General features: G+C 36.5%; 2 protein-coding genes across 2 annotated transcripts in view; both read left to right on the top strand.

Annotated features, from left to right (window-relative positions):
• Window positions 1-11,041, top strand: part of LOC134743411 (uncharacterized) — a 76,211-nt gene extending 65,170 nt beyond the window's left edge. The window contains exons 29-45 of the mRNA XM_063676801.1: window positions 1,095-1,241; window positions 1,362-1,431; window positions 2,046-2,357; window positions 4,183-4,736; window positions 4,818-4,985; window positions 5,138-5,455; window positions 5,552-5,735; window positions 6,046-6,287; window positions 6,438-6,630; window positions 6,927-7,116; window positions 7,384-7,484; window positions 7,603-7,779; window positions 8,468-8,652; window positions 9,147-9,314; window positions 9,743-9,889; window positions 9,981-10,050; window positions 10,724-11,041. Coding sequence (XP_063532871.1) covers window positions 1,095-1,241; window positions 1,362-1,431; window positions 2,046-2,357; window positions 4,183-4,736; window positions 4,818-4,985; window positions 5,138-5,455; window positions 5,552-5,735; window positions 6,046-6,287; window positions 6,438-6,630; window positions 6,927-7,116; window positions 7,384-7,484; window positions 7,603-7,779; window positions 8,468-8,652; window positions 9,147-9,314; window positions 9,743-9,889; window positions 9,981-10,050; window positions 10,724-11,041 — 3,544 coding nt within the window. The remainder of the gene's footprint in view (window positions 1-1,094; window positions 1,242-1,361; window positions 1,432-2,045; window positions 2,358-4,182; window positions 4,737-4,817; window positions 4,986-5,137; window positions 5,456-5,551; window positions 5,736-6,045; window positions 6,288-6,437; window positions 6,631-6,926; window positions 7,117-7,383; window positions 7,485-7,602; window positions 7,780-8,467; window positions 8,653-9,146; window positions 9,315-9,742; window positions 9,890-9,980; window positions 10,051-10,723) is intronic.
• An 834-nt stretch (window positions 11,042-11,875) lies between these two features.
• LOC134743707 (membrane alanyl aminopeptidase-like) lies at window positions 11,876-22,977 on the top strand. Its single transcript, XM_063677309.1, has 14 exons — window positions 11,876-11,933; window positions 12,268-12,794; window positions 14,404-14,559; window positions 16,101-16,418; window positions 16,636-16,819; window positions 16,900-17,141; window positions 17,373-17,562; window positions 17,770-17,959; window positions 18,430-18,530; window positions 19,362-19,541; window positions 20,022-20,203; window positions 20,376-20,690; window positions 21,526-21,595; window positions 22,648-22,977. Exons 1-14 carry the CDS (start codon window positions 11,931-11,933, stop codon window positions 22,957-22,959), a joined length of 2,970 nt encoding a protein of 989 aa, XP_063533379.1. The 5' UTR covers window positions 11,876-11,930; the 3' UTR covers window positions 22,960-22,977.
• Window positions 22,978-24,051: the final 1,074 nt, after the last annotated feature.

The raw sequence follows: 24,051 nt of genomic DNA, 5'->3' as shown, positions 1-24,051 counted from the left end.
TTGTTGATTAAGAAAAAAACTTCGTCTATCATTGCTCTAGGTAAATAATGAAGGGAGTCGTATAAAATTACGCGTACTATAGCACGCCAAAAATCTCCTCTCATTCGAGTTCAAAAATTCCTGAACGCGCTTCTGTCGTGGGCACCTGGAAGTGAACTATTTGCAAGTCGAAGAGTATTTAATATTGTCTTCGGTTACCGCGATAGTTACTCATGAAATAAAACTATGAAAACGGATTATATCGCGTATATTGAATTTATAATACATCCCGACGTTTCGAACTCTTTACAGCGTTCGTGGTCAACGGGTGACTGAGGAAAAATTACAAAATGCAAAAATACCCACATACTAAAATAATGAACAATCATAGACTACAAACTTTAAGGCTGGTTGTACATGCAAAATCGGTTCATAAGGCTAGTTATACACTATAATTATTTTTCAAGTAAAGATATATATATATACGCGATAAAAAACTATGCCGGCTCCAACCCTACACCACGGACCCGAGAAGATTTAATTCCCTCCTAAATTGTAGGAGGGTATCCCAATATGGGACCGGCAACAAACTCGGCGGGACACATCTTTTCAAAACATCAGAATGTCCAGCATCATCCAACACTACGGTCTCACAGTCTATGTCTCGCTTGCTCCTTTATCAGGTGGACTACAGGATCCCAAGCTGGTGGTAGAGAAAAGCCATCTTCCCTATTAAAGTTTGGATATTTCTTAATCTCAAAGGCCTCGCGCAGCATTCTGGGTATGTAACGCTTCTCCTTGGCAAGAACCAGAGGCTTATCAAACTTGATTGAGTGATTGGCTTTATCCATGACATGCTCACAGACAGCAGACCTAGGTCGACGGCTGTAAAGAGTTCGAAACGTCGGGATGTATTATAAATTCAATATACGCGATATAATCCGTTTTCATAGTTTTATTTCGAAGAGTATTGTTTACACATTTTATTTGAACAATTAAAATGATTTACTATTAAAATACGAAGATGATCTGGACAGATACCTCGCACTGAAATATATAAAGCTTTTTATCTGGTTCTTCAACAAGAATGAGCTAATTGATATTTGTCTTTCTAGGTTCCTGACCGACATCTTCACCGATAACCAACTAATCCGTCCTCAGGACTACACCACCGCTTTAAACTCCGCCGTTGCCGGCAATGAAGAAAACACACAGATTGTCTTCAACTTTATTCAAAACAACTACACGTTAGTCCTCGAGGCGTAAGTTCCTTTCATCTAAAAATAATAAGAAATGTATAAATATTTCTTATTCTTATTTTTTTTCTTTCACGTGATTGTTTATGTGTGTATTTTGCATTAAAATGTCCTTTTTATTTTCAGGTTCCCCAATATTGCTACTCCGTTGTCTTACGTATCCAGTAGGCTGAGAACTGAAACTGAAGTTGACGCGGTTGGTATTCCTAGTGTATTAAAGTTGTAATGTTGACCAAATTATCTCATTAATTAGGCATTATTTTAATCGAAACTTACTGTAGTATCTCCTGATATTTTGTAGTTAGATAAGTAATTCTCATCAATTTAAATCATAAACAACACATATTTATGATTTAAGTTGCTATATATTCCCAATTAACTCTTAAACAGGCCTGAAGCATTTTTTACTTTTGATTACCTACTGATTCAGGTAGATAATAGGGTAAAAAAAAAGTAATTTCTTGTATTTTTATTATTATCATTAATTCAATAAAAAAACCCCTGTGGTTTTTATATGCCCACTGCCCGTTACCAATGGTGCTACGTGGTACATATATGGCCACTGCCTTGTTAGCCATACAGAGTAGTTTTAAGGGTAAGTCACGTGCATATCACATTTACACTTACGTCACAAAATGCACTAACTGCCAGTGACATCTTGTGGTCGTTGTATATACTCTGCTCGTCTAATTTTCATTACTTACCTAACTTCAAAACTTAAACTTAATTAAAAAGTTGTTTAAATTTTCAAAGACGATCTACGCTAATATTATTTTTTGAAATCCTAACGCTCAATATTTTTTTCACTAGTTCCAACAATGGGCGACCGAAAACCAGGCTCTCCTGGGCACATCGTACCAGATCGTCATGAACGGTGCGGAATCCGCCAGGCAATCCATCCAATGGACCGCCGGCATTGTCAACGATGTCAACAACTTCCTCACCTCTGGCTACCAGCCTGTGAGCACCACCACCGAGCAGCCGTCCACGGAAGCTCCCCCACCGGACCTTGAGCCTAGGCCTGAGCTCATCCAGCCTGAAACACCAGAGCTCCCTGACTCAGCCGTCACTTCAGTCTTATCCATGACCGTGCTTGCCATGGCTGCCGTATTCCATTATGTTGTATAATGAAACCCCAACTTGCAAGTAAGGTTCTGTGACGTTCAGAATCATTTGTAAGCATTAAATTAGATACATTAGTTACCTGACTTATGTCTTGTGCCTTATGATTAAGATTGTATTGATTGTAAATATTATTTAATGTATTGAATAAAACTTTTACTTAAATAACTAAAGTAGTTAAAGTTTATTTTTGTACTTTCGGTTCCATAGAAATCATAACCTTCCTTCATAGAAACTCCAATGCAGGGGGTCAAATCTGTGAAGCTCTTTAAAGTCTCCGTCATTAATAATATTTAATTTTATAGGTGTGTCATCAAATGATAGTATACAATGTATACATTAATAAATGTGACGTTTCAGGAGAGGTATTTCACGGCTATCGGCGCTTACGTCGCGTAGCACCTCAATAGTATTGAAGCATTGATAATAATAGTGTAAGCGCCAACCGCCATACTTCCGCCGCCATTCTATAGTAATTTAATTATTCACTCGTAATGCATGTTAATTATTTTATTTAGTCGTATGGCATATTACAATTCATGGTCGCTTTACAGATTTACAAATTAATAGTTAGGTTCTTCACCCAATGGGCTGCGTTGTCGCTTAGCTTAAGTAAGTCCAGAGGATCTCCTGTGTACTTCCTTTTTGGGCACTCGCGGACTATGTGGTAAATGGACTGTACAAGTGCTCCACAGTCGCTTATGTTAATTATGTTTGCCCTGCCGAGTTTGCTGCCGGTCCCATATTGGGATACCCCTCCTACAATTGAGGGTTAGAGGTGTAGGGTTAGAGCCGGCGTAGCTTTATTTGACGTTCATAAGCGCATTGTTATATGCCTACTTCCTCTACTACTACTACCTTTACTTTACTATCTTTATCTTTTCTATAGGGTGCATTCACATATAGAACGTCACAAATAAGTATGGTTGGTGTCTTTGTCGTTAGGTATGTACTGAAAATAAAAAAATGTATCAGATTTTTTGGTTGAACCCATGAGGGTTACATAATATACCTATTGAATTACTACCGAGAACAATAGACTATTTAATGTAGGTATGTTAAGTGTCCTGATGGGTTCACTGATTTAGTGTTTCAGATGGTTTCAGTAGAATAAATAACATGTAAAACAAATATTATCGATGAGAACGTATCGATGATAAAATTTTATCAATAAATATATATATATAGTCCTCCACATCGATTTCGATGACGGCGACCTCAACAATCAAGGTTTTTCCCTCTCATGGCCAAACTTGCTCTTAAAAACTCTTTTAAACTCACGACAGTAGAGTTGACCGGCCTTCTTTTTGACTGTGTTTAAGGACTTAAGGACTGTGTTTATTCCTTTCCTAAGTTTCCTATTTTTTTGCATAAACCAGTGACTGAATAAGTAAAAATTAAGACCCCGAAAATAAAATAATAAATATCGACTCGTATTGTGTTTAATCTTTATCAAAGAAATGTTTATCTCATTACCTATGTAAACCGTATACTAGATTATAAAATTATCAGCAATTATGTTGATAATGCCATTCGTTGGTCCTATTTAGTTTCATAAGAGCCCGGCGGTAAAATGGTAAGTTTTGCGTTTTACATGAGCGAAAATACAAAAATTGAGCATGTACTCTTTCAAATTAAAAATTATCAGCAATAAGAATTATCGCCGGTGGTACTATAGGTATTTGCATACTTAAGTCCTACATTAGTGCATGAGTAGTCTAAAGGACTTTGCTGAATGTACCTACGTACTATAACATTTTAACAAAAGTAAAGACATGTGGCTTAGTTACGAACTCATTACTGATTATTTTAATTTTATGTTTAGTTGGTGGCCATGAAGCTCCTAATCCTTCTTGTGGCATGTTATTGCGCCAACGGATTTCCGCAAGAACCTCCGAAGTCAAGAAACACAATCTTTGGAGACGAGCAACTACAAGGAGAAATATTTGAAAATTATGGTGTAGTCGCATTTGACGACGAAGCAGCGGCGGCATACAGACTTCCCACCACCACTAGTCCTACCCATTATAATCTTCTTTGGATCATGGACTTCGCGTCTGATCCACAATCTTTCAGCGGCATAGTTGACATTCAATTACAGGCAACTGAAGCTGGAGTTAACCAGATCGTTATCCACTCTGATGACCTGGACATCGGTACTGTAACTTTAGTACAAGGCACTACGTCCGTTCCTGTTACGTTTGAGGAGGAACCTGCCTTCCATTTCCTTAGGATCAATCTCAGCACCGGTACTCTTGCTTATGATGCAACAAATCCTATCACTTACACTTTGACCATCACTTTTACGGCTCAGATGCGTGAAGATATGACCGGTATTTACAAGAGTTGGTTTAGAAACAACTATACCGATGAAGTTAGGTAAGCCTGCCACTTTTTCTGTAATACGGTAAATCTTACTTCTCAATGAAGGTCATGTAATGATGATTGTTTCTGTTTCAGCTGGATGGCAAGTACACATTTCCAAGCGACGGCAGCTCGCAGAGCATTCCCTTGTTACGATGAGCCCAACTTGAAGGCTACATTCGATATTACTATTCGACGACCGACCACGTACGGTAGCTGGTCGTTAATGCGTCGTGCTTCAACCGCTGATGTCACTGGGACTCCGTAAGTGCTTTCTTCTGTACTGTATACAAGTGCCGATTTGGTTTGTGTAAGGTGACTTAATATCTGCGATTCATCAACTATCATAAATAATATCATGACCGCTTTATTATATTCCCTGGTTTCTATTTTTTTTTAATTATGACTTCTCACAGTGGCTACCAAGATGACATCTACCACAGAACACCTATGATGTCTACTTATCTTTTGGCCATGATTGTCGCCGAATATGACAGCCTAACTGTTACCAATGACAACAACGAACTCATCTATGAAGTTATTGCTCGTCCAAATGCTCTTTCCGCTGACCAGGGACAGTACGCTTTAGAAGTGGGTCAGGAGTTGTTGGCTGAGATGAATAATCACACTAACTATAACTTCTACACAATGAATGAAAATATGAAGATGACCCAGGCTGCGATCCCTGACTTCTCCGCTGGTGCTATGGAGAACTGGGGGCTCCTTGTTTACAGGTAAGACCATAGATAGACCATAGATTTTCACGCATATTTTTACGACGAGAGAAGGTTGTAATCTGTGATCGGGATTATAAAAATATTATTTCCCAGGGAGGCCTATCTTATGTACGATCCTGCCCACACCACCAGCAATTACAAGCAGCTAATAGCCTACATATTATCTCATGAAATCGCTCACATGTGGTTCGGTAATTTGGTCACTTGCAACTGGTGGGGTGATTTTTGGCTGAATGAGGGTTTTGCCAGATACTACCAATATTTTCTTACTGACTGGGTAAGTTCACGTCTAACGATTTTTGAGATTGAGAGCACTGTGCTTTGAGCCTCCGAAAGGCGCCGTTTTCATGTCCTGAATTTGTGAGACCACCTCACCTGACGCCCATAGATCACGGATTTTAAATATTAACTTCTACCTATTACATGTCCTAACTGAATGGCAGAAACATTAGTTGGAAATGATTAACACCTACAACCTAGAATTTAGCGTCGCGTTAGAATTATCAAGACAAATAAATAAGTGTACCAAAGTTGCGCACGAGTAAGTCCTCTTGGTTTCATTAAAATATAAATTTGCATATTTCCAGGTCGAAGATTACATGGGTTTTGAAACCAGATTTATAACAGAGCAAGTCCACACCGCTTTGCTCAGCGACTCTGTGGCCAGCGCTCATCGTTTGTCCGAAACTGGCATCGGCGACCCGGTGCAGATCAGAACCATGTTCTCAACTCTATCGTACAACAAGGGTGCCGCAGTTATCAGGATGACTGAGCATCTTCTTGGTCATGATGTTCATAGAGCAGGTTTGAGGAATTACCTGATAAATAGGTAAGTACATAAATACTTACTTACTAGTTTGGCTTAATGACCCAAAATAAGTCTTAGCCTCCAACACAAGAGCACCTACCTTTTTTTACTATTGCTTGGATTTCAAAAATACGTTTCATTGTACTACTGTTACTGTGTTTCTCCCGACAGGCAATTTAACACGGCTGTCCCGATGGACCTCTTCACTGCTTTGGAAGAGGCTGCCCTAGCCGCTGGTGCTCTTGCAGAGTACGGACCCGACTTTTCTTTGGTTGAATATTACCGTTCCTTTACCTACCAAGCCGGACACCCAATACTTTACGTGCAGGTCGACCATCAGACTGGCGATATGACTATTCATCAGGTAAGAATTCATTCATCATTAGCCTCGTTACGGATTATGCATGTTTCGAATCCTTGCTACTCCAATTAAATTTCCTATATGGATGTGGGTTTATAATTTACGTTAACATCTCTTATAATAATTTAGTACACGTGTTGTCTCTTTTTATTTCATAAATTTGTATAGACATTTAAAGCTTACAACAACGCTGATAAGTCTTTTTTTGGGGTTTATTTCTCCAGCGGTATCTGGCGTGTCTGTTAGTATTTGACACGTCAGAAAAACAGTGTTTTCCATATTGCTGCCTTTGTTTTTAGCGCCGATTCAACATCAACACCGGCTATTCCGACATTAACTCACAGTGGATCATCCCGATCACTTTCTCCAGTGCTAGCAATCCTGACTTCAGCAACACCAAACCCACGCACATTATACGTAAGGCGGTCACTGTCATCAACCGCGGTTCCGTCGATGACGAGTGGGTGCTATTTAATAGACAACAGACTGGTATGTGTAAAAATTATGTTGGCATGGTTGTATACTAGTAAAATCATAACAGACCGAAAGCTTGAAAATGTATATAGGATACGCAAGAATATTGCTTGCAATGGAGGCAGAAACTGGACACATTCTAGAAGTTACCAGTGACAGCACATAAGAGTAATAATTGTATTTTATAAATGCCATTACTTACGAATTTAAATGAAATGAAATGTCAATAATCTATAATATTTATACAGGAAATACTTTCCTTAACATCTTATTTTATTTTAGGTTTCTACCGAGTAAATTATGATGACTACACTTGGGATCTTATTACTATTGCCCTAAGAGAAGAGGCTAGAACCCAAATTCACCAATACAACAAGGCTCAGGTACTCAAAAATGCTCTTTTCTATTTAAAAAATAATATTCTAATCGTATGGCCTCCTGATATTAAGGGTAAATTGACACAAAACGTGAAAATTACAAAGGTACCATTATTTTTCACAGATCGTCAACGATGTCTTCCAATACGCACGGTCTGGCATTATGAGCTACAACAAAGCTTTGAACATCCTCTCCTTCTTGGAGTTCGAGACCGACTACGCCCCTTGGGTGGCTGCCATGACTGGCTTTACATGGCTTAGGAACAGGCTGACTGGCACCATCTACCTGGAGCCACTTGAGGTAATTTGCCTTTTTAACACAGAATAATAATTAACGAGACTGCGTGAATCGCACGCACAGAACGATGAAGAAGATGACGATGATAAACTTTATCTAAATAACAATGATTAGCCTGATGGAGCCATAACTAGAAGTTCGCCCCGAACTAAGAACTCGTGGTTCGCCAAAAACTATAGATTCATAGATAGCTATTTAACTTTCGACGCGATTGTATAAAAAATTGGAAATTCAAGATGTTTGCCGTTTTTCATAATTTCGACTACGGATTTATGTTAGGCCTTTAGATTCTTTGTGTACATCAAAAATTAAGAAATTCAAGATGGCGTCCGTTTTTTAACATTGACTTCGGATTCATATTAAAGTACCTTTCCTCAGCCTCACATACCAATTTTTATCATAATCATACAAAAAATATAGAAATTCAAGATGACTGAGATGAGCACTTTCACCGCAAGCAAGAATAGCGCAAATTCCGCTGGCAGTGGAAGGCAAAAGCTGAAACTCTGTTTTGGTAGAGGCGCACCACCGTTTCTGATTAATACCCTTTTTTGGTGGAAAGCGGGCATTATAATCCAGCGCATGTTATGTAACAAGTGACACTCAGCCTCTCTTCAAATATGTAATACGCTTGTATAAAAAATGAGTCTATTGGCTGCATTATTTGCCTTAAATTAAATCTTGTCTTCAGGCTCTGATCGCTCAATGGGCCACTACCGTCATGACAGACCTTACCTACTACCCAACTTCTGACTCCGAAGACTTTATGAGATCATATCTCCGCTGGCAACTGGCTCCTATCATGTGCCGGATCAACATGGATGGCTGCCGTGCTGCTGCGGTCGCACAATTCAACGCATTAATGTCTGGTGTTGAGTAAGTCGTTGAGTTGAAGTGTGTCCAAAATATCTGTAATAGAAATGTTATTGGCAAAAATTTCATTTTGTACAAGCTTTTATCGCTGACTGTACTTTTATTTTCACAAGTAAGTAATACTAATCGAGATTGAGACAATTCTAAAAATCCCAACCACAATTAAGTAGGTTTCGTTGTTTCATCACAGCTCCTATGGCCACCTCCCGTTTCCATTATCAGATCAGCTCGATGGTACCATAATATTGGATTGTCATCCGACTTACATATATTATGTACTTATGCAAATTTTCAACTTCATTAGAAATTGGGAAATGAGTCAAATTTAACTTGCAAGATAGTTCTATAGGTACATTGCAAGTTAATGAAAAGCTTGTAAAATAAGTATAAGGTTTTAAATTTGAAGAGCTTGGTAAAATATTCCAGGTTTTTTTACGAAATGTTACATATTTTTAGTTTAATGTTACAAAGTGAATAACATTTTCTTATATTTACAGAGTGTATCCCGATAATCGAGATTATGTATATTGTAACGCTCTTCGTGAAGGCACCGAGGAACATTTTAACTTCTTGCGCGATCGCTTTATCCAGCACAACGTGTACACTGAGAAAATCCTCATTATACAAACTCTGGGCTGTACTTCTTCCGCTGATTCTCTTAACCAGTGAGTATTTTGTTTTTCTATTGTACTGTTTGTAAGTTTTACAAAATCCATTGTGAGACTTGAACTCACGGCCTCTGGATCTATACTCCAGCGCGCTGACAACTGAGCCACCAAGACCTCATCCATATTCAGCAAATTATTCTACTATATGGGTCTAGGGGACCCTAGCGACATCTACCGTAAGAGCGTTCGACACTTCTTAAACGAAACTTTCTTCTTCTTTAATTTCCAATATGACTTGGAACTTGGGACTCCGGTGGCCGTTCATATTATATTTCTATAACATTGTTTGTAAGCATATTTATGCTCCACGTCTAGAATTTAAATTTAAATTAACAAATTAATAAATAATTAATTAATTGAATCTGTTTCACCGCTTTTTGTAAGGAGTAACTTTGCAGTAGGTACCTAATTGTTATTTTTTACAGGTTCCTTACCGACCTATTCACCGACAATTATGTGATTCGTCGTCAGGACTACACCACCGCTTTGAACTCCGCCGCCTCCGGCAACGAAGCCAACACTCAAATCTTGTTCACCTTCATCCAAAACAACTACGATTTAGTCGCCAATGCGTAAGTTTCTTTCTTTATTTTCGGTCTCATTACATGTTTTTTTTTATAATACGTTATTGACAATTTGCATTTAAATGTAACTCTTTTCCAGATTTGCCGATATTGCTACTCCTTTGTCTTACGTGTCAAGTAGATTGAGATCTGAAGCTGAAATTGTTGCGGTTGGTACTTTTACTTTGATTATACTATTAGTTTATTTAGGTGTAATTACACATGTACAAAGGTATATCCTTAATTTTTATCTATTGATTGCTTAACAGACCACAATGTTATAAGCAGTAGCTGTATTTAATTAACATGAAAATATTTGTATTAGACAAGGACAATAATCAATCAATCAATTTAATTTAATGCAGGCATAAATATCCTTATCCTTTTTAAATTAAGATTATAATATACGTCAAATATTACGTCTAGATACGATATGGATTAGATGTTCTAACTCTCTAAGAACAAATTAAATTACTTTCTATGAAAATATATATTTATCATTAGTCATAATTCGGAAACCGTTAACATTTCAGGATTTTCGTTAGGTTATCCTGTAGATACGTTCGGTTAGGTTATTTAGGTTTGTTTTATGGCAATCCTGAAAAGGTACGCATTTCTGTCACCAAATTATGACTAACGAAAATTCGGACAAACAATACATTATGACTTAAAACTTTATGAGAAACAATAGAGACCCAATTATAAAATAAGGCCAAAAGATTTTAAGAAGACTTCAAGTGTAAATTCCTAACGTACCTTGTCTGAAGTTCGTTTGGGATAAAAACTGTTTATGTTCGACGACATGTACTGCAATATTCACTAAACAGTAATGTTATTCTACAGTTCCAACAATGGGCGACCCAAAACCAGGTTCTCCTGGGCACATCGTATCAGAGCGTGATGAACGGAGCCGAGTCCACCAGACAGTCCATCCAATGGACCTCCGGCATTGTCGCTGACGTCAACAGCTTCCTCACCGCTGGCTACCAGCCTGTGAGCACCACCACCCAGCCGCCGCCCACGGAAGCGCCACCACCGGACCTTGAGCCCATACCAGAACTCACTCAGCCAGAAACTCCTGAGCTCCCTGATTCTGCTGTCACCGCATTTTTATCCATGTCTATCATTTTTATTACTGCCATTTTCAATTACATTCTATAATTTTAAACTACAAAGCTTAACAATAGTAGTTTGTATAGGATTTTTCTGAAGTGCTAAAGTTATGTCATCTGTATTAACTGTTAGCTTCACGTCGGTTGGGTAGGCGTTAAGTTGACCTACATCAATAATTAGTGCCTTATGATTAAGATTATGTTGATTGTAAATATTTTATAATTTATTAATTAAAACAATTATAGTGATATATTTCGTTTATTACCTCATAGCATTTAATTAAAACTACACTTTATTTAACTGACGAAGTATTTAATGACACCTTGGTACTAATAATAATAATATTACTTTAAGCACATTCAGTTTTACCTTCCACTGATTGGCTTTTAATTAAGAAAATAAATGAAACATGATTTTTTGAAAACAGGATATATAGTCGTGGGTAAATGGTATAGTTACATGATTAGACACAAAGTACCTAAGATCTAGGCATAATGTGACCTCTAAAGTGATGTCATCGGTTATGAAAACTTATCTCCCTAATGGATCATGAGGCAACCATATTGAAAAGGGTTGATAAGAACCACTGCACTGGATATACATCCTAAATTCTAATACATTCCAGAATTCAGTACTTAATCATAATAATTTGATGTAATGTACTGTTCCTGTTATAATTTTTTTAAGTTAATAGATTATTATCAAGATTTATTGGATCAAATTAAAAAAAAACAAATAACTGAAGGATATAAAACAAGGTTGTAAATTTCTATAGAACATTATATCTATATGATTGTATTTTATCATTAACAAATATACGTATATCTCATAATTAGTTATGGAAATCGGATAAGATAAAGAGATTAAGGAATTATCAGCAAATCGAAGGTAATTCCAGTGAAACCCAATCAGTACTGCATGACATACCGGCGACATAATGGTAAGTTTGATAAATTATAATTAATATAATAAATTAAGTAAACCTTGGGGTCAGGAGGCACTAAGTTTATTTAAAGATTTGAAGAAGATGCTCCTAGACACCACCAGAGATCCTAGAGCTGGCTCATTCCTTGGCCAAAGGATCGGAATTGCCATTCAGCGGGGGAATGTAGCCAGCATTATGGGCACCCTTTATTTTAATTTAAAATTAGTTATTGTATTTTAAATGTAATTTGTATGTGATGTAATTGTTATTGTGGAATTTAATAAATGTTTAGTAAATTTTAAAATATCAAGAGCCAAAGTTGTTTCAAAATGAAAATTTATATTTTTAGGCTAGTCGCTGGGTGTCACTTTTCTTGGGTATCGCCCTAGCCCAGGGCATATTCACAGCTAGTCCCATCCCGCTAGAAGATGGCGAATGGGACTCTGTCGCAATACCGCTGAACGATCCCGCTTACCGTCTGCCCACGACCACTCTCCCACGGCACTATGAAGTCACACTCACACCCTACTTCGAGACCGTCCCGACGGGTGTTGAACCATTCACGTTTGACGGTGAAGTCACAATTTACATTAGCGTACATGCCAACTTTGTGAACCAAATCGTGCTTCACTGCAATGACATGACCATTCAGGATCTGACAGTGTCGTATACGTTAAATGGAGTAGTTTATGATATTACTGCCCCTAATCAAGATTTCACATGCGTTGCACCATACAGTTTCCTGTACATACAAACTTCGACGTCCATGTGGACGAGTCTAGAATATGTTATCTCTGCTACGTTTAGAGGAAACATTAATGACAATATGAGAGGATTCTACAGAAGTTGGTATATCGACTCTACTGGTAATAAAAGGTAATTTATTATTTTATTAGCTTTCGTCCATGACTTTACCCCTGCGCGCTTAGTCTTTGTTATCTCTTGATCCACACAAACGGTCCAGTGTGTTCAACTAGCGCCATCTATGACTACTTTGAAACCTATATAAAGAATATCAATTATGTACAAGATATGTGACGTTTTCAACCAAAAGGTACCACATTGTCGCTTGTTGATAAGGTTGATTTCTAATAAAAAAAAGCGACAATAAGTACCCTTTTGGTTGAAAATGGCACATAGTAATAGAAATAACCATTTTAACTTTTCTGAGGTTAGCCACACTCAGATTTATTTCATTTCATTTCATTTATTGATTGTAAAGTCATGTACATATATTTTATAATTAAGGTGTTACATCAATTCAGTACGTCAGTCCATGACGTCCTGTGGGATATACAACAATATATTGAACCTTAATCTAGACTAAACATTATGAAATAGAATTAATTAATAATCATACGAACTAACAAATCTTCAAAGTCTCCTGAATTAGTAATAAGTTAAAATATGTTACAATTATTATAATAAATTTTATGTCACTTAAATTACAAATTAAACACATTTGAAATTAAATGAATAAATAAAGTCAGTACATAATTATTAAAAATAAAATAAGAATTATAAATTATCATCAAAAAAGTCACTAACTTTCTTTTTGGAGAAACGCACAGTTGAGGACAGTTTCGTACTTTTTAGTATCTGTGAAAAAATCAACTGTCTAGCTATCACGGTTCATGAGATACAGCCTGGTGACAGACAGACGGACAGTGGAGTCTTAAGTAATAGGGACCCGTTTTTACCCTTTGGGTACGGAACTCTAAAAAACGATAGTGGAAAGAAGCGGCAGGGATTAATCCGAACAATTCCTCGGAGCACTCCCATTAGCTGTCAGCCTTCTTCTTCTTCGTCGTTCCCTCATGACTGAGGATCGTGACCAACAACTATATCCCTCCACTTAACGCGATCAGCGGCTATGTGGGCTGCCCTCTGCATGGAACCACATGCTTGTCTAATGGAATCCGACCACCTTGCGGGGGCTCTTCTTCTAGCACGCTTGCTTTCAACTTGCCCCAGTATGATGTCACGTTCGAGGCTGTGGTATGGCGATCGTATTATGTGCCCAAGGAATCTGAGAGCCCTCTCTTGGCAGATTGTTGAGAGTCGTTTGGTGATTTTTAGTTATCTCAGAATCATCAGAATGGACTCATTCGTTCTCATTGCGATCCTTGGGATTCTTAGCATCTAAGCTGTCAGCCTTAGTGCATATTTATTAGCTCATTATTGAGCATGCCTTATTGAAATTTCATTGTGCTGTATTTTTTCCTTTTCTTTGTGTATCTTCTTCAGTTAATTTCGAATTATGAGTTTACTATAGCTTTGGCGTGTAAATGTAGGAATCGTGCAATAGTGCTAACCACCAATTGTTTTTGTTAATATGTAGCTACTGGTGAGAACCTGTAACCTGTAATTGGCTTTTTGTATCATATTTATAAAACCTATAGACATGTTAACAGCTGTTGGATCTCCGAATAATAATAAATAAAAATAAATAAATTACTAGAGTCAATAATTGTTTGGTCGATAGATGGATGGGAACGACCCAGTTTCAGCCTGGCCATGCCCGCCAGGTATTCCCGTGCTACGATGAACCTGGCTTCAAGGCCACCTTCGACATCACCATAAATAGAGAAGCAGACTATAGTCCAACCATCGGAAATATGCCAATTCGGTCTACTACTACGTAAGTATAAAGAATTTTAAGATCAAAATGAGATTGAAATATATACTTTACTAGCTGTTGCCCGCGACTTCGTACGCGTAGATTAACCCTTTTAGGGGATGAATATTTAAAAACGCTGAAATTACTTTTCTTGTATTCTAATAACCTTTAAACAAAGATTCAGGTCCCGCACTCAAAAAAATATTTGATCTCCATACAAACTTTCAACCCAATTTTTACCACCTTGGGGGATGAATTTTCAATAATGCTGAAATAAGTATTTTCTCTTTTAATTATATATCTTTCTATGAAGTTTCAAGTACCTAGAACAAAATAAAATTAGGACCACGACAAACTTTCAACCCCTTTTTAACCACTTTAGGGGATGAATTTTTAAAAACGCTGAAATCAATTTTCTTGTATTCTAATAACATGCCTTTATGCAAAGATTCAAGTCGCGCACTTAAAAAAATGTTTGACCTCCATACAAACTTTCTACCCCTTTTTCACCACCTTAAGGGATGAATTTTCAAAAACGCTGAAATTAGTTTTCTTCTCTTTTAATGAAATACCTTTTTACGAAGTTTCAAACTCTTAGCTTAAAATATAATTTGGACCCAATACAAACTTTCAACCCCTTTTAACCCTTTTAAGGAATGAATTTTTAAAAACGCTGAAATTAGTTTTCTTGTATTCTAATAATATGCCTTTATACAAAGATTCAAGTCCCACACTCACAAAAATATTTGATCTCCATACAAACTTTCAACCCCTTTTTCACCACCTTGGGGGATGAATTTTTAAAAACGCTGATATGAGTTTTCTTGTTTTCTTATTGTAATTAATAAACATTTATATTATAAAATTTGCACCCCAAGACAAACTTTCATCCCCTTTTTAACCCCCTTAGGGGTTGAATTTCCAAACACGTCAATATTACTTATTTTTGTAATCGGGCTATTATGCCTTTCTAGGAAGTTTCAAAGTATTTAGTAATGGATTCAAACTTTCAACCCTTTTTTAACCCATTTAGGGGATGAGTTTTTAAAAACGCTGAAATCACTTTTCTTGTATTTTAATAATATGCCTTTAATACGAAGTTTCAAGTCCCGCACTCAAAAAAATTTATGATCTCCATACAAACTTTCAACCCCTTTTTCACCACCTTAGGGGATGAATTTTGAAAAACCCCTTCTTAGTGGATACTAACGTCATAAAAGCTACCTATTGTGAAAAATTCAGCTCTCTAGGTACAACGGTTTGGGCTGGGCGTTGATTTAAGTCAGTCAGTCAGGACTTTTACGTTTATATATATATAGATAAGAATTTTGCACATAAAAAGTTACAATTCGTTAAGTTTATTATTGAAAGCACCAAGCTAATTATTTTCCATCTTGTTTTCAAAATATCTAATGCCAAAACTTGCTTCAAACTACAATATTAGTTTGTTGTTATTAGTTTTAGACAACAATAAAGTGCGTATACATTATTGTTTAAAATGGTGTTTAGAATTCACCTATTTAGATCGTATGTTTCTTAGTTTTCTAAAACTTTGTCCTCAGTTTGGAAAGTGGAAGGATCTCTGAATCATTTTACACTACGCCAGTTACTTCGACTTATTTACTCGCATTCATCGTCTCCCATTACGTACAAGTTGAAAATAATAACGACAGCGAAAGGCCTTTCGCCCTCTATGCTCGCGACAATGTATTGACTACCGGTGCATGGGCTCAGGAAATTGGAATACAACTTTTGGAAAGGATGGAAATATATACTGACATTCCTTATTATACAATGGACGAAAACATTGACATGAAACAAGCCGCGATTCCTGATTTTTCTGCTGGCGCTATGGAAAATTGGGGACTTTTGACTTACAGGTAATATTGTGAGGTAACAATTTCTTACAAAACTACCAGAGAATTGAAGACAACATTGAAGGTGTTACTGCTCAGTATAAAGGAAATAAGGAAAAAACTAAGCATTATAAGATATTGACCCTGGCTTTCATATGTTCTAAATAATAAACAAAGCATCACCTCTCAAGTTTTTATTTTATTTTATTATTAGTTTTATTTATTTTTTATATTATTTTAGGGAAGCCTTAGTCCTCTACGATCCCCTGAACTCCAACCATTTCTACAAACAGCGAGTGATGAATATCGTCGCTCATGAGATCACCCACATGTGGCTCGGAAACCTCGTTACTTGTGCCTGGTGGGACGTGTTGTGGCTTAACGAGGGATTCGCCAGATTCTATACATACTTCTTAGCTAACTTGGTTCGTACTTTCTGCTTTCCTTTTGATATTAAGTACTATGAGCGTATCGAATTTTTTATTTTTTATTTGCATTTTCACAGGTGAGACCCGATCTTGGATTTGAGACCCGTTTCATCATTGAGCAAGTGCATACTTCTATGATCTCTGACTCGATCGATAGCGCACATCCCCTGACTGACCCTAGTGTGAACGATCCCGCCAGTGTCAGTGCCCATTTCTCTGCTATTACATACGCTAGAGGAGCGTCTGTGATTAGAATGACGGAGCACTTCCTTGGAAACGCTACGTTTGTTAAAGGAATGCAAAACTATCTTAAAGAGAGGTATGTTTACTCTAAAATATATGGGAGTGTTGATAGTTGGTTTTATCGAAAGTGGTCTGTAAAGTATAGTCTCCAATTCTTCATAACAAACTGCATGATTCATGAACATTTAATTTCTTAAACGATTTTTTTTATTCTCTTTGTCCCGTAGCCAGCTAGAAATTAAGAGCCCATATCCATATTTATTAATGTAGACTATAACGCTGACAAAAATATAATTTTATGTCGTAGAGCTTTCGATGTAGTAGAGCCAGTCCATCTTTTTACTGCATTGGATGAAGCAGCGGCAGAAGATGGTTCATTGTCTAATTACAATGGCGTTACCATTGATGAGTACTTCAAAACTTGGTCAGAGCAGGCAGGACATCCTCTACTGACTGTCACTGTCAACCAGAGAACTGGCGACATGATTGTTACTCAGGTAAGTTTTACTTTGTTATACTCAACTACTGCTTAGAACTTTAGGCACCCATTTCAAAATTTTCTTCACCGAACCGTCTTCTACGAAAGTTATTTACCACGATGACATTCACAAGATGACATCAACACATAATTTTTGATCTTTACTAGATTTGTTTTAGAAATCCGATAACAAAATGAAGCCGATGTTTTTTTTTTTTTTTTCTAGCACCGTTGGCAGCGTAACACTGGCGTTTCCACAATTCCCAGTCTATATATTGTGCCAATCACATGGACTCGAGCCGGGGAATCTGATTTCGAAGACCTCAAACCATCTCAGGTCCTAACTGCTCAATCCACGGTGATCAACAGAGGAACCACTGGGAATGAATGGGTCATCTTTAACAAACAGGAAACTGGTAAGACTTGTTCGATTCTTCAGCCAACCTGTACCTCTCGAAGACTCATTTGTTGGTCTTCATTAAAAAATAGAATACTGTGCTAAACTTCCAAAAAATGGCTACAATCGTTTTACGTGACTCAAGAGTCAAGAGTCAAAATATTCTTTATTCAAACTATACTCCATTTAAAAATGATGTGTCGTAAGAGTGAATAGGCTGTTACTGAACCAGTGAGCTCCATCTTAGGGCCTGTCTTCACTTTCCATCAGGTGTGACTAGGGCCAATCGCCGATCAGTTTATAATAAAAAAAAAAAAAACAAAAGGACATTAGGGACCATCATTATCGCGAGTAGTATATCGTGCAAGATTTTTACTGGCAGGTTAGGCCGGTCTGGCTCCTATGAGTATAAGTGTAATTGCAATTTTCGATATTTTAATTGAGCACATGCAAAGATTTACAGTATAAGTAAAATATGCTAATTTACAGGTTTCTATAGAGTAAACTACGATACCACTAATTGGGCTCTTATCACTCTGGCATTGAGGAGTAACCAGAGAACTGATATTCACGAACGTAACAGAGCACAGGTAATAAAATATTTATTTGACGATTGTTAAATATCATCTAGATCTAGAGTAATGAAACTTACTGACAAATAGTGACGCATTCTTTTATAATTCTTGACCAGCTTTTAAAAGCCATAATGAAAATAAGTACTAGACGTACCGTAAAACGGGGTCACCAGAAATCGCGGGGTGAAAAGAGAAAATTTCGGTACTTTCCTTTACATCGTTATATTATAAAATCTACACCAATTCTTTCGTGATACAATTATAGAAGAATATTCAATATGTCGAAATAGATATAAATATATATAATAATAAATATGTAAATAAATATGTCGAAAACGGGTAGTTTTTTCTGATTTTCCCTAAAATAAGTGGCTTTATATATATTTTTATAATACGTATACAAAATTGAAGAACCAACTAAGACTCATAGAAAAAAGTTAACTTTAATAATGAAGATAACTGAATTCATTCTTAAAATCGAGCTAGAAGTTCAAGATCGTGTCTATTCACCCCGGTTTACGGTTAATATGGCGACCATACACAGATCATGTTTCAAAGTACCTAATAATTAAGTTATTGTAACAATATTTTTTGGTTATGATTATATTAGATTAGATTAGATATTTATTCTCATAATATGAAATTACATTATAAATTATGCTAGACTAATCTACATGAATGAACTCTTTTATTTGATTATCAATAACATAATTCGTATTCTGCTATAAGGCGCAATCGCAACAACGAAGAATCGTGTACTGCTTTCGTACAACAAAGAGTTTTTTACGATTTTGGCCATATCCTCACAACATCAGATTCTCATACGACTGTTTGACTTCATTCCAGATTGTCGACGATGTCTTCCAACTCGCCAGGGCCGGTGTGCTCCGCTACGAAAGGGCCTTCAACATCCTCTCATTCCTGGAGTTCGAAGATCAATATGCCCCTTGGCTTGCGGCTATTACTAGCTTCAACTGGGTCATTAGGAGGTTAGCTCTTGACGAGGAAAACCTTGCCAAGCTGAGAGTAAGTATTGACATCTGCTACTGGAGAGGTAATAAAGACTTAGGAAGCCTGTGACGCTTGTGCTGTGCCGGTCTGTAGCAGAAAAGTTTTAAAAATAGAATTCCTTATAATTTTGTGAAATCTTTCCGTCTTCTGACAATCGATATGTTTTTTTTTGGACACTAGCTTTTGATCCTTTATTTTGTATGCGAAGAAGTCGTTATACGCAGATCTGTAAACAATAATTTTAGTCTAGTGCAATCTTTTTGCGTTTAATTGGGTAAAAAAATGTAAAAAGAAAAAATATTAAGTCAGTACTCGTATTTAGGATTCACATTTTTTGGTATAAGTGAGACCAATGATTATTGATATCAGAAATAAAATAGAGCCACTTCACATGGTCAGATAATAAGTTGTTGGGTACTTAGTAGGATTTGTATCCTACTCGTACACTTCACAAGAGCGAGTTTTTAAATTGATAAGAACTGGCCTTGTTTATAGGAGCAAATTATCGGACTCAGTGTGGCTGCCACAACTCGTCTCGGATGGGCCGAAATCGAGGATGAGGACTACATGGACGGCCTCATGAGGATGTACCTCGGCACCTTTCTTTGCAACAACGGGCATGTCGGGTGCTCTGCCGCCGCCGTCACCAACTTTAATAACTGGCTAAACGGTGGATAGTAAGTACAACGTGGATAGTAAGTGCATTATAATGAAGCTCCAAGTTAAACAATATGTGAGAAAAAAATGTTTTTGTTTTTAGCTCCCTCAATCATAATTTCCATAGTATGTGAGCACTTGTCAACCATCAAACCCTTTATCACAACGATGCCTTAAAAACCTTCGTTTCAGCGTACCTCCCAACATGCGTCCATGGGTCTTCTGCGAAGGTCTCCGCAGTGGAACCGGTGCTGACTTCGACATCTTCTGGGACAGATACCTAGCCAACGACTTGTCCAACGACAAGATTGTCATGCTGGAAACCGCTGGCTGCACCTCGGACGAAGCCAGCTTGCAGAAATACCTTTCGGCTATTGTCGCTATGGATGACTCGGTCCGACCTCAGGACTACACTACCGCTCTGAACGCTGCTGTTACCGGCAATGAGGCTAACACTATGAGGGCTTTCACGTGGTTGACAAGCAATGTGGATCAGGTCACCGCTGCGTGAGTATATATTCTTAATATAATACCGACTCTTTTTCAACTTAAGAGAGGGCAAAGCTGTAGTTTTTATATTGAATTTTAAGCGTGTCAGTCAAGGGAAAATACTTTGAGAAAGCTCATGGAGACTAGACTATATTTTCGAGAGCAAACTCCAACGAAAACCTTAAAAGGTTAAAGTTCTTTCAGTTCATTTATTTCAGTTGTATATATCGTTACCCTTCATACCATAAGCACTATAGTAATCTATATATATATAAATGTCTATATATATACAAATGCGTGTGACCTGGTTGACTGACTGACTGACTGTCTGATTCATCAACGCAGAGCCGAAACTACAAAAGATAGAAAGTTTTATTTTTATTTTATTTGAATAGTTGTACAGCATAACAGTATGAAATATAAAATATAAAGAAAGTTGAAATTTGAACACCAGGTTGTACTTATAAAGTGTACAAGAGATAAGTAGCGTTTTTGAGAAATTCAACCCCTAAGGGGGTTAAAAAGGGGATGAGAGTTTGTATGGGGTTCAAGTATAATTTTAAGCTAAGAATTTGAAACTTTAAAAAAGTATTATTAAAAAACAAGAAAACGAATTTCAACGTTTTTGAAAATTCATCCCCTAAGGTGGTGAAAAAGGGGTTGAAAGTTTGTATGGGGTTCCAACACACAACACAAGGTAATCACGGTCCATATGCCGGTCAATATAAGTCGCGTGTATATAACCGTGAATCATTCAAAACATCATCATTGGTGTCCATTGTACTGCGGCTGTAACGTAATAAAGAGGTTTCTGTAATGCTAAATTTGATTGGAGGTTACGTTTACTTTGCAGATTTGGCAGCATTGCTACACCGCTTAGCTACATTACTGCCCGTCTTCTGAACGAGGAACAAATTGCTGAGGTAAGATATTAAAATAATCACTTGACCACGGTTACACAATCTGTTCAACAAACTCGACACTAATTGTTTTACATTAAATAATATTGATGATACTGGTACCTACCTATAAAATCTCATATTAGTTCAATGGATTTTCGATTGATTATTGAAATATTATACAAAGATATATTTTTTTTGCGTTGTAAAAATTATTTATACTACCAAAGGAACTAACAGGATACGTACATGCTCACAAAAACATAATGACTCACACAGAACTTTCCAAGATAACCACAGATAAAAAAAATATTATGTAAATCCTCAACATTCCTTAAGTACCTATAGGTTTTGTCATTTTATTACTTATTAACAAAACATAGGTAGGTACATAATTATGACGCATATTCGTACTTTTAATTTTACCACATTCTCAACTGACATTATTTCTGTCAAGAAATTATATATAACATATGAGAATGTTTTTCACTCACTCACTTTCACTCTTCATCCTTACGCATTCTTTGTTTTGTCCTAAGAGAAATCTGGGTTTATCGAATTATTTTATAATTAATAAAATTACTAGGATGACTGCCTTATTGAGATGCTCACCTAGTACATTAAATGACCTCCCAGGAATTTCTAATTCAGGTGTTCAAGTCGGCTATCTGAAGCTCACATTTATGGTCAGAGCCCGGAATATTCGCGGCAAAACAAAAGACTGTCGCAATCTTGCTAGAGTTAGAAAGTTTCTAAATGTTTCTAATAGAAACATTTCTTTCTCCACCTTCATCATTAATTTCTCAACCTTCTCTGGGAGTAAACAGTTCGTTTATCATTAATAAGCCATTTATGTATACTATTACATTATGTATACTAATTGTACTGTTTCTATATAACACAATCTTTTATTTTTATATATTGGTTTTATTTGGTTGAATGTCTTTTTCTTCTATAACACAACTATCGATATCGATCAAAAAATGTTTCTAACTCTAGCAAGATTTCAACATTCTTTTTTGCAGCGAAAATTCCGGGCTCTGTTTATGGTTATTAACAAACCTACCACATTCCAGGTTCAAACTTGGCTGGACGCCCAGCGGGAGGTTATCGGCGATAGCGCTTACAACACCGGCATCAACGGCATCGCTTCCGCCAGGACCTTCCACGCTTGGTCCAATTCCAGAATTGAAGAGCTCGCAACTTTCTTCGAAACCGGTTATCTCGAAGACGACATCGATGATATCGTTGATCCTGAACCAGAACCAGAACCAGAAACGGAACCAGAAACTCCGGAAACAGAAGAAGGCGAACCGGATTCCGCTAATATTGTTGCGTTGGGCGCTGTTACGCTCATTGCGACTTTGACTATCAATATGGTTGCGTAACTTTGTATTGATTGTATATATGTAGACAAATTAATAAATAAATGTAGTAAGTTATAAGAATAGTTGCTGATTTGCATTTGTAGCCACCTGACGAAGCCTGCGTTGCGGATTTTTTACATGTAACTAAATATTATTATTTTTTAAGATTTTCTTTATAAATAAAAGTTATAAGAACAAATTAAATTAATTTCTTAAGAAAATATTCGTATATTATTTATTTCGTTTATGTATTAAGTAATTGATATTACAGAAATGTGTATTGATTTAATTAATAAACCCATATAAATATATTTTTTCTTAATATTATATTAAAAATTAAAATCAAATTGCGATAAAGACTGTAAATGAGTAAAATTAATTCAGTATATGAGGGAAATCAAATGAATGAAATATTGAATAATATTTATATAGAAAAACTGTGGTTTTAATTTAAATTCCTGCCAAGAAATTAAGAAAAGTGCTAAGAAACAGTCTATTTTATGTATGAATAAGGCAATTTTTTTATTTTATATCAATTCATTTGTTTGACCACTCCTAACGTCAGATTAACTAAGTCAAACAATTATTAAAATAATTTCTCATTTCGTGGATATTACTATTTTACGTACGTGATTACATTAATTTTTAGTAAATTTTATTGCATAGCACTCGTGTAATAATTACGGGTCTACTGATGTATATTATATTGAAATGCGTTCAATAGTTTAGGCGCTAGAAGAAAAAAATATTATTTAATATTCGGCGTCCTCTCAAGGCGGTTGTTTTGATTTTTCTTTAACGAAACAAGTGAAAACAGGTTGTAAAGGCCAAGAGAAAACCGATACGTCATTTCAAAAATCCGTCCAGTATCCTAAGCTACAGGATGTACTGAATATCAGTACTGAAACCCATAACCCTACTTTCTGGTTAAGTCACAGTTGAGTAAAATGTTGATATTGGGGTGGATCATGTACAAATAATTATATAGACAAAAGTGGAATTCATATACCTATATCTCCAACCCCCTGAAAGTGCTAAATCTGGATTCAGCAAGTATTTTCTCTAAGAACATGTGTCTTTTCCGCAAAAGTGCCAAAGACTTTTTTGTGTAGA

The sequence above is a fragment of the Cydia strobilella genome, chromosome 8, assembly GCF_947568885.1.
Source record: "Cydia strobilella chromosome 8, ilCydStro3.1, whole genome shotgun sequence".
NCBI lineage: Eukaryota > Metazoa > Arthropoda > Insecta > Lepidoptera > Tortricidae > Cydia > Cydia strobilella.
Note: the sequence above shows the minus strand (reverse complement) of the source record. Positions and strands in the feature narration are given on the sequence as shown.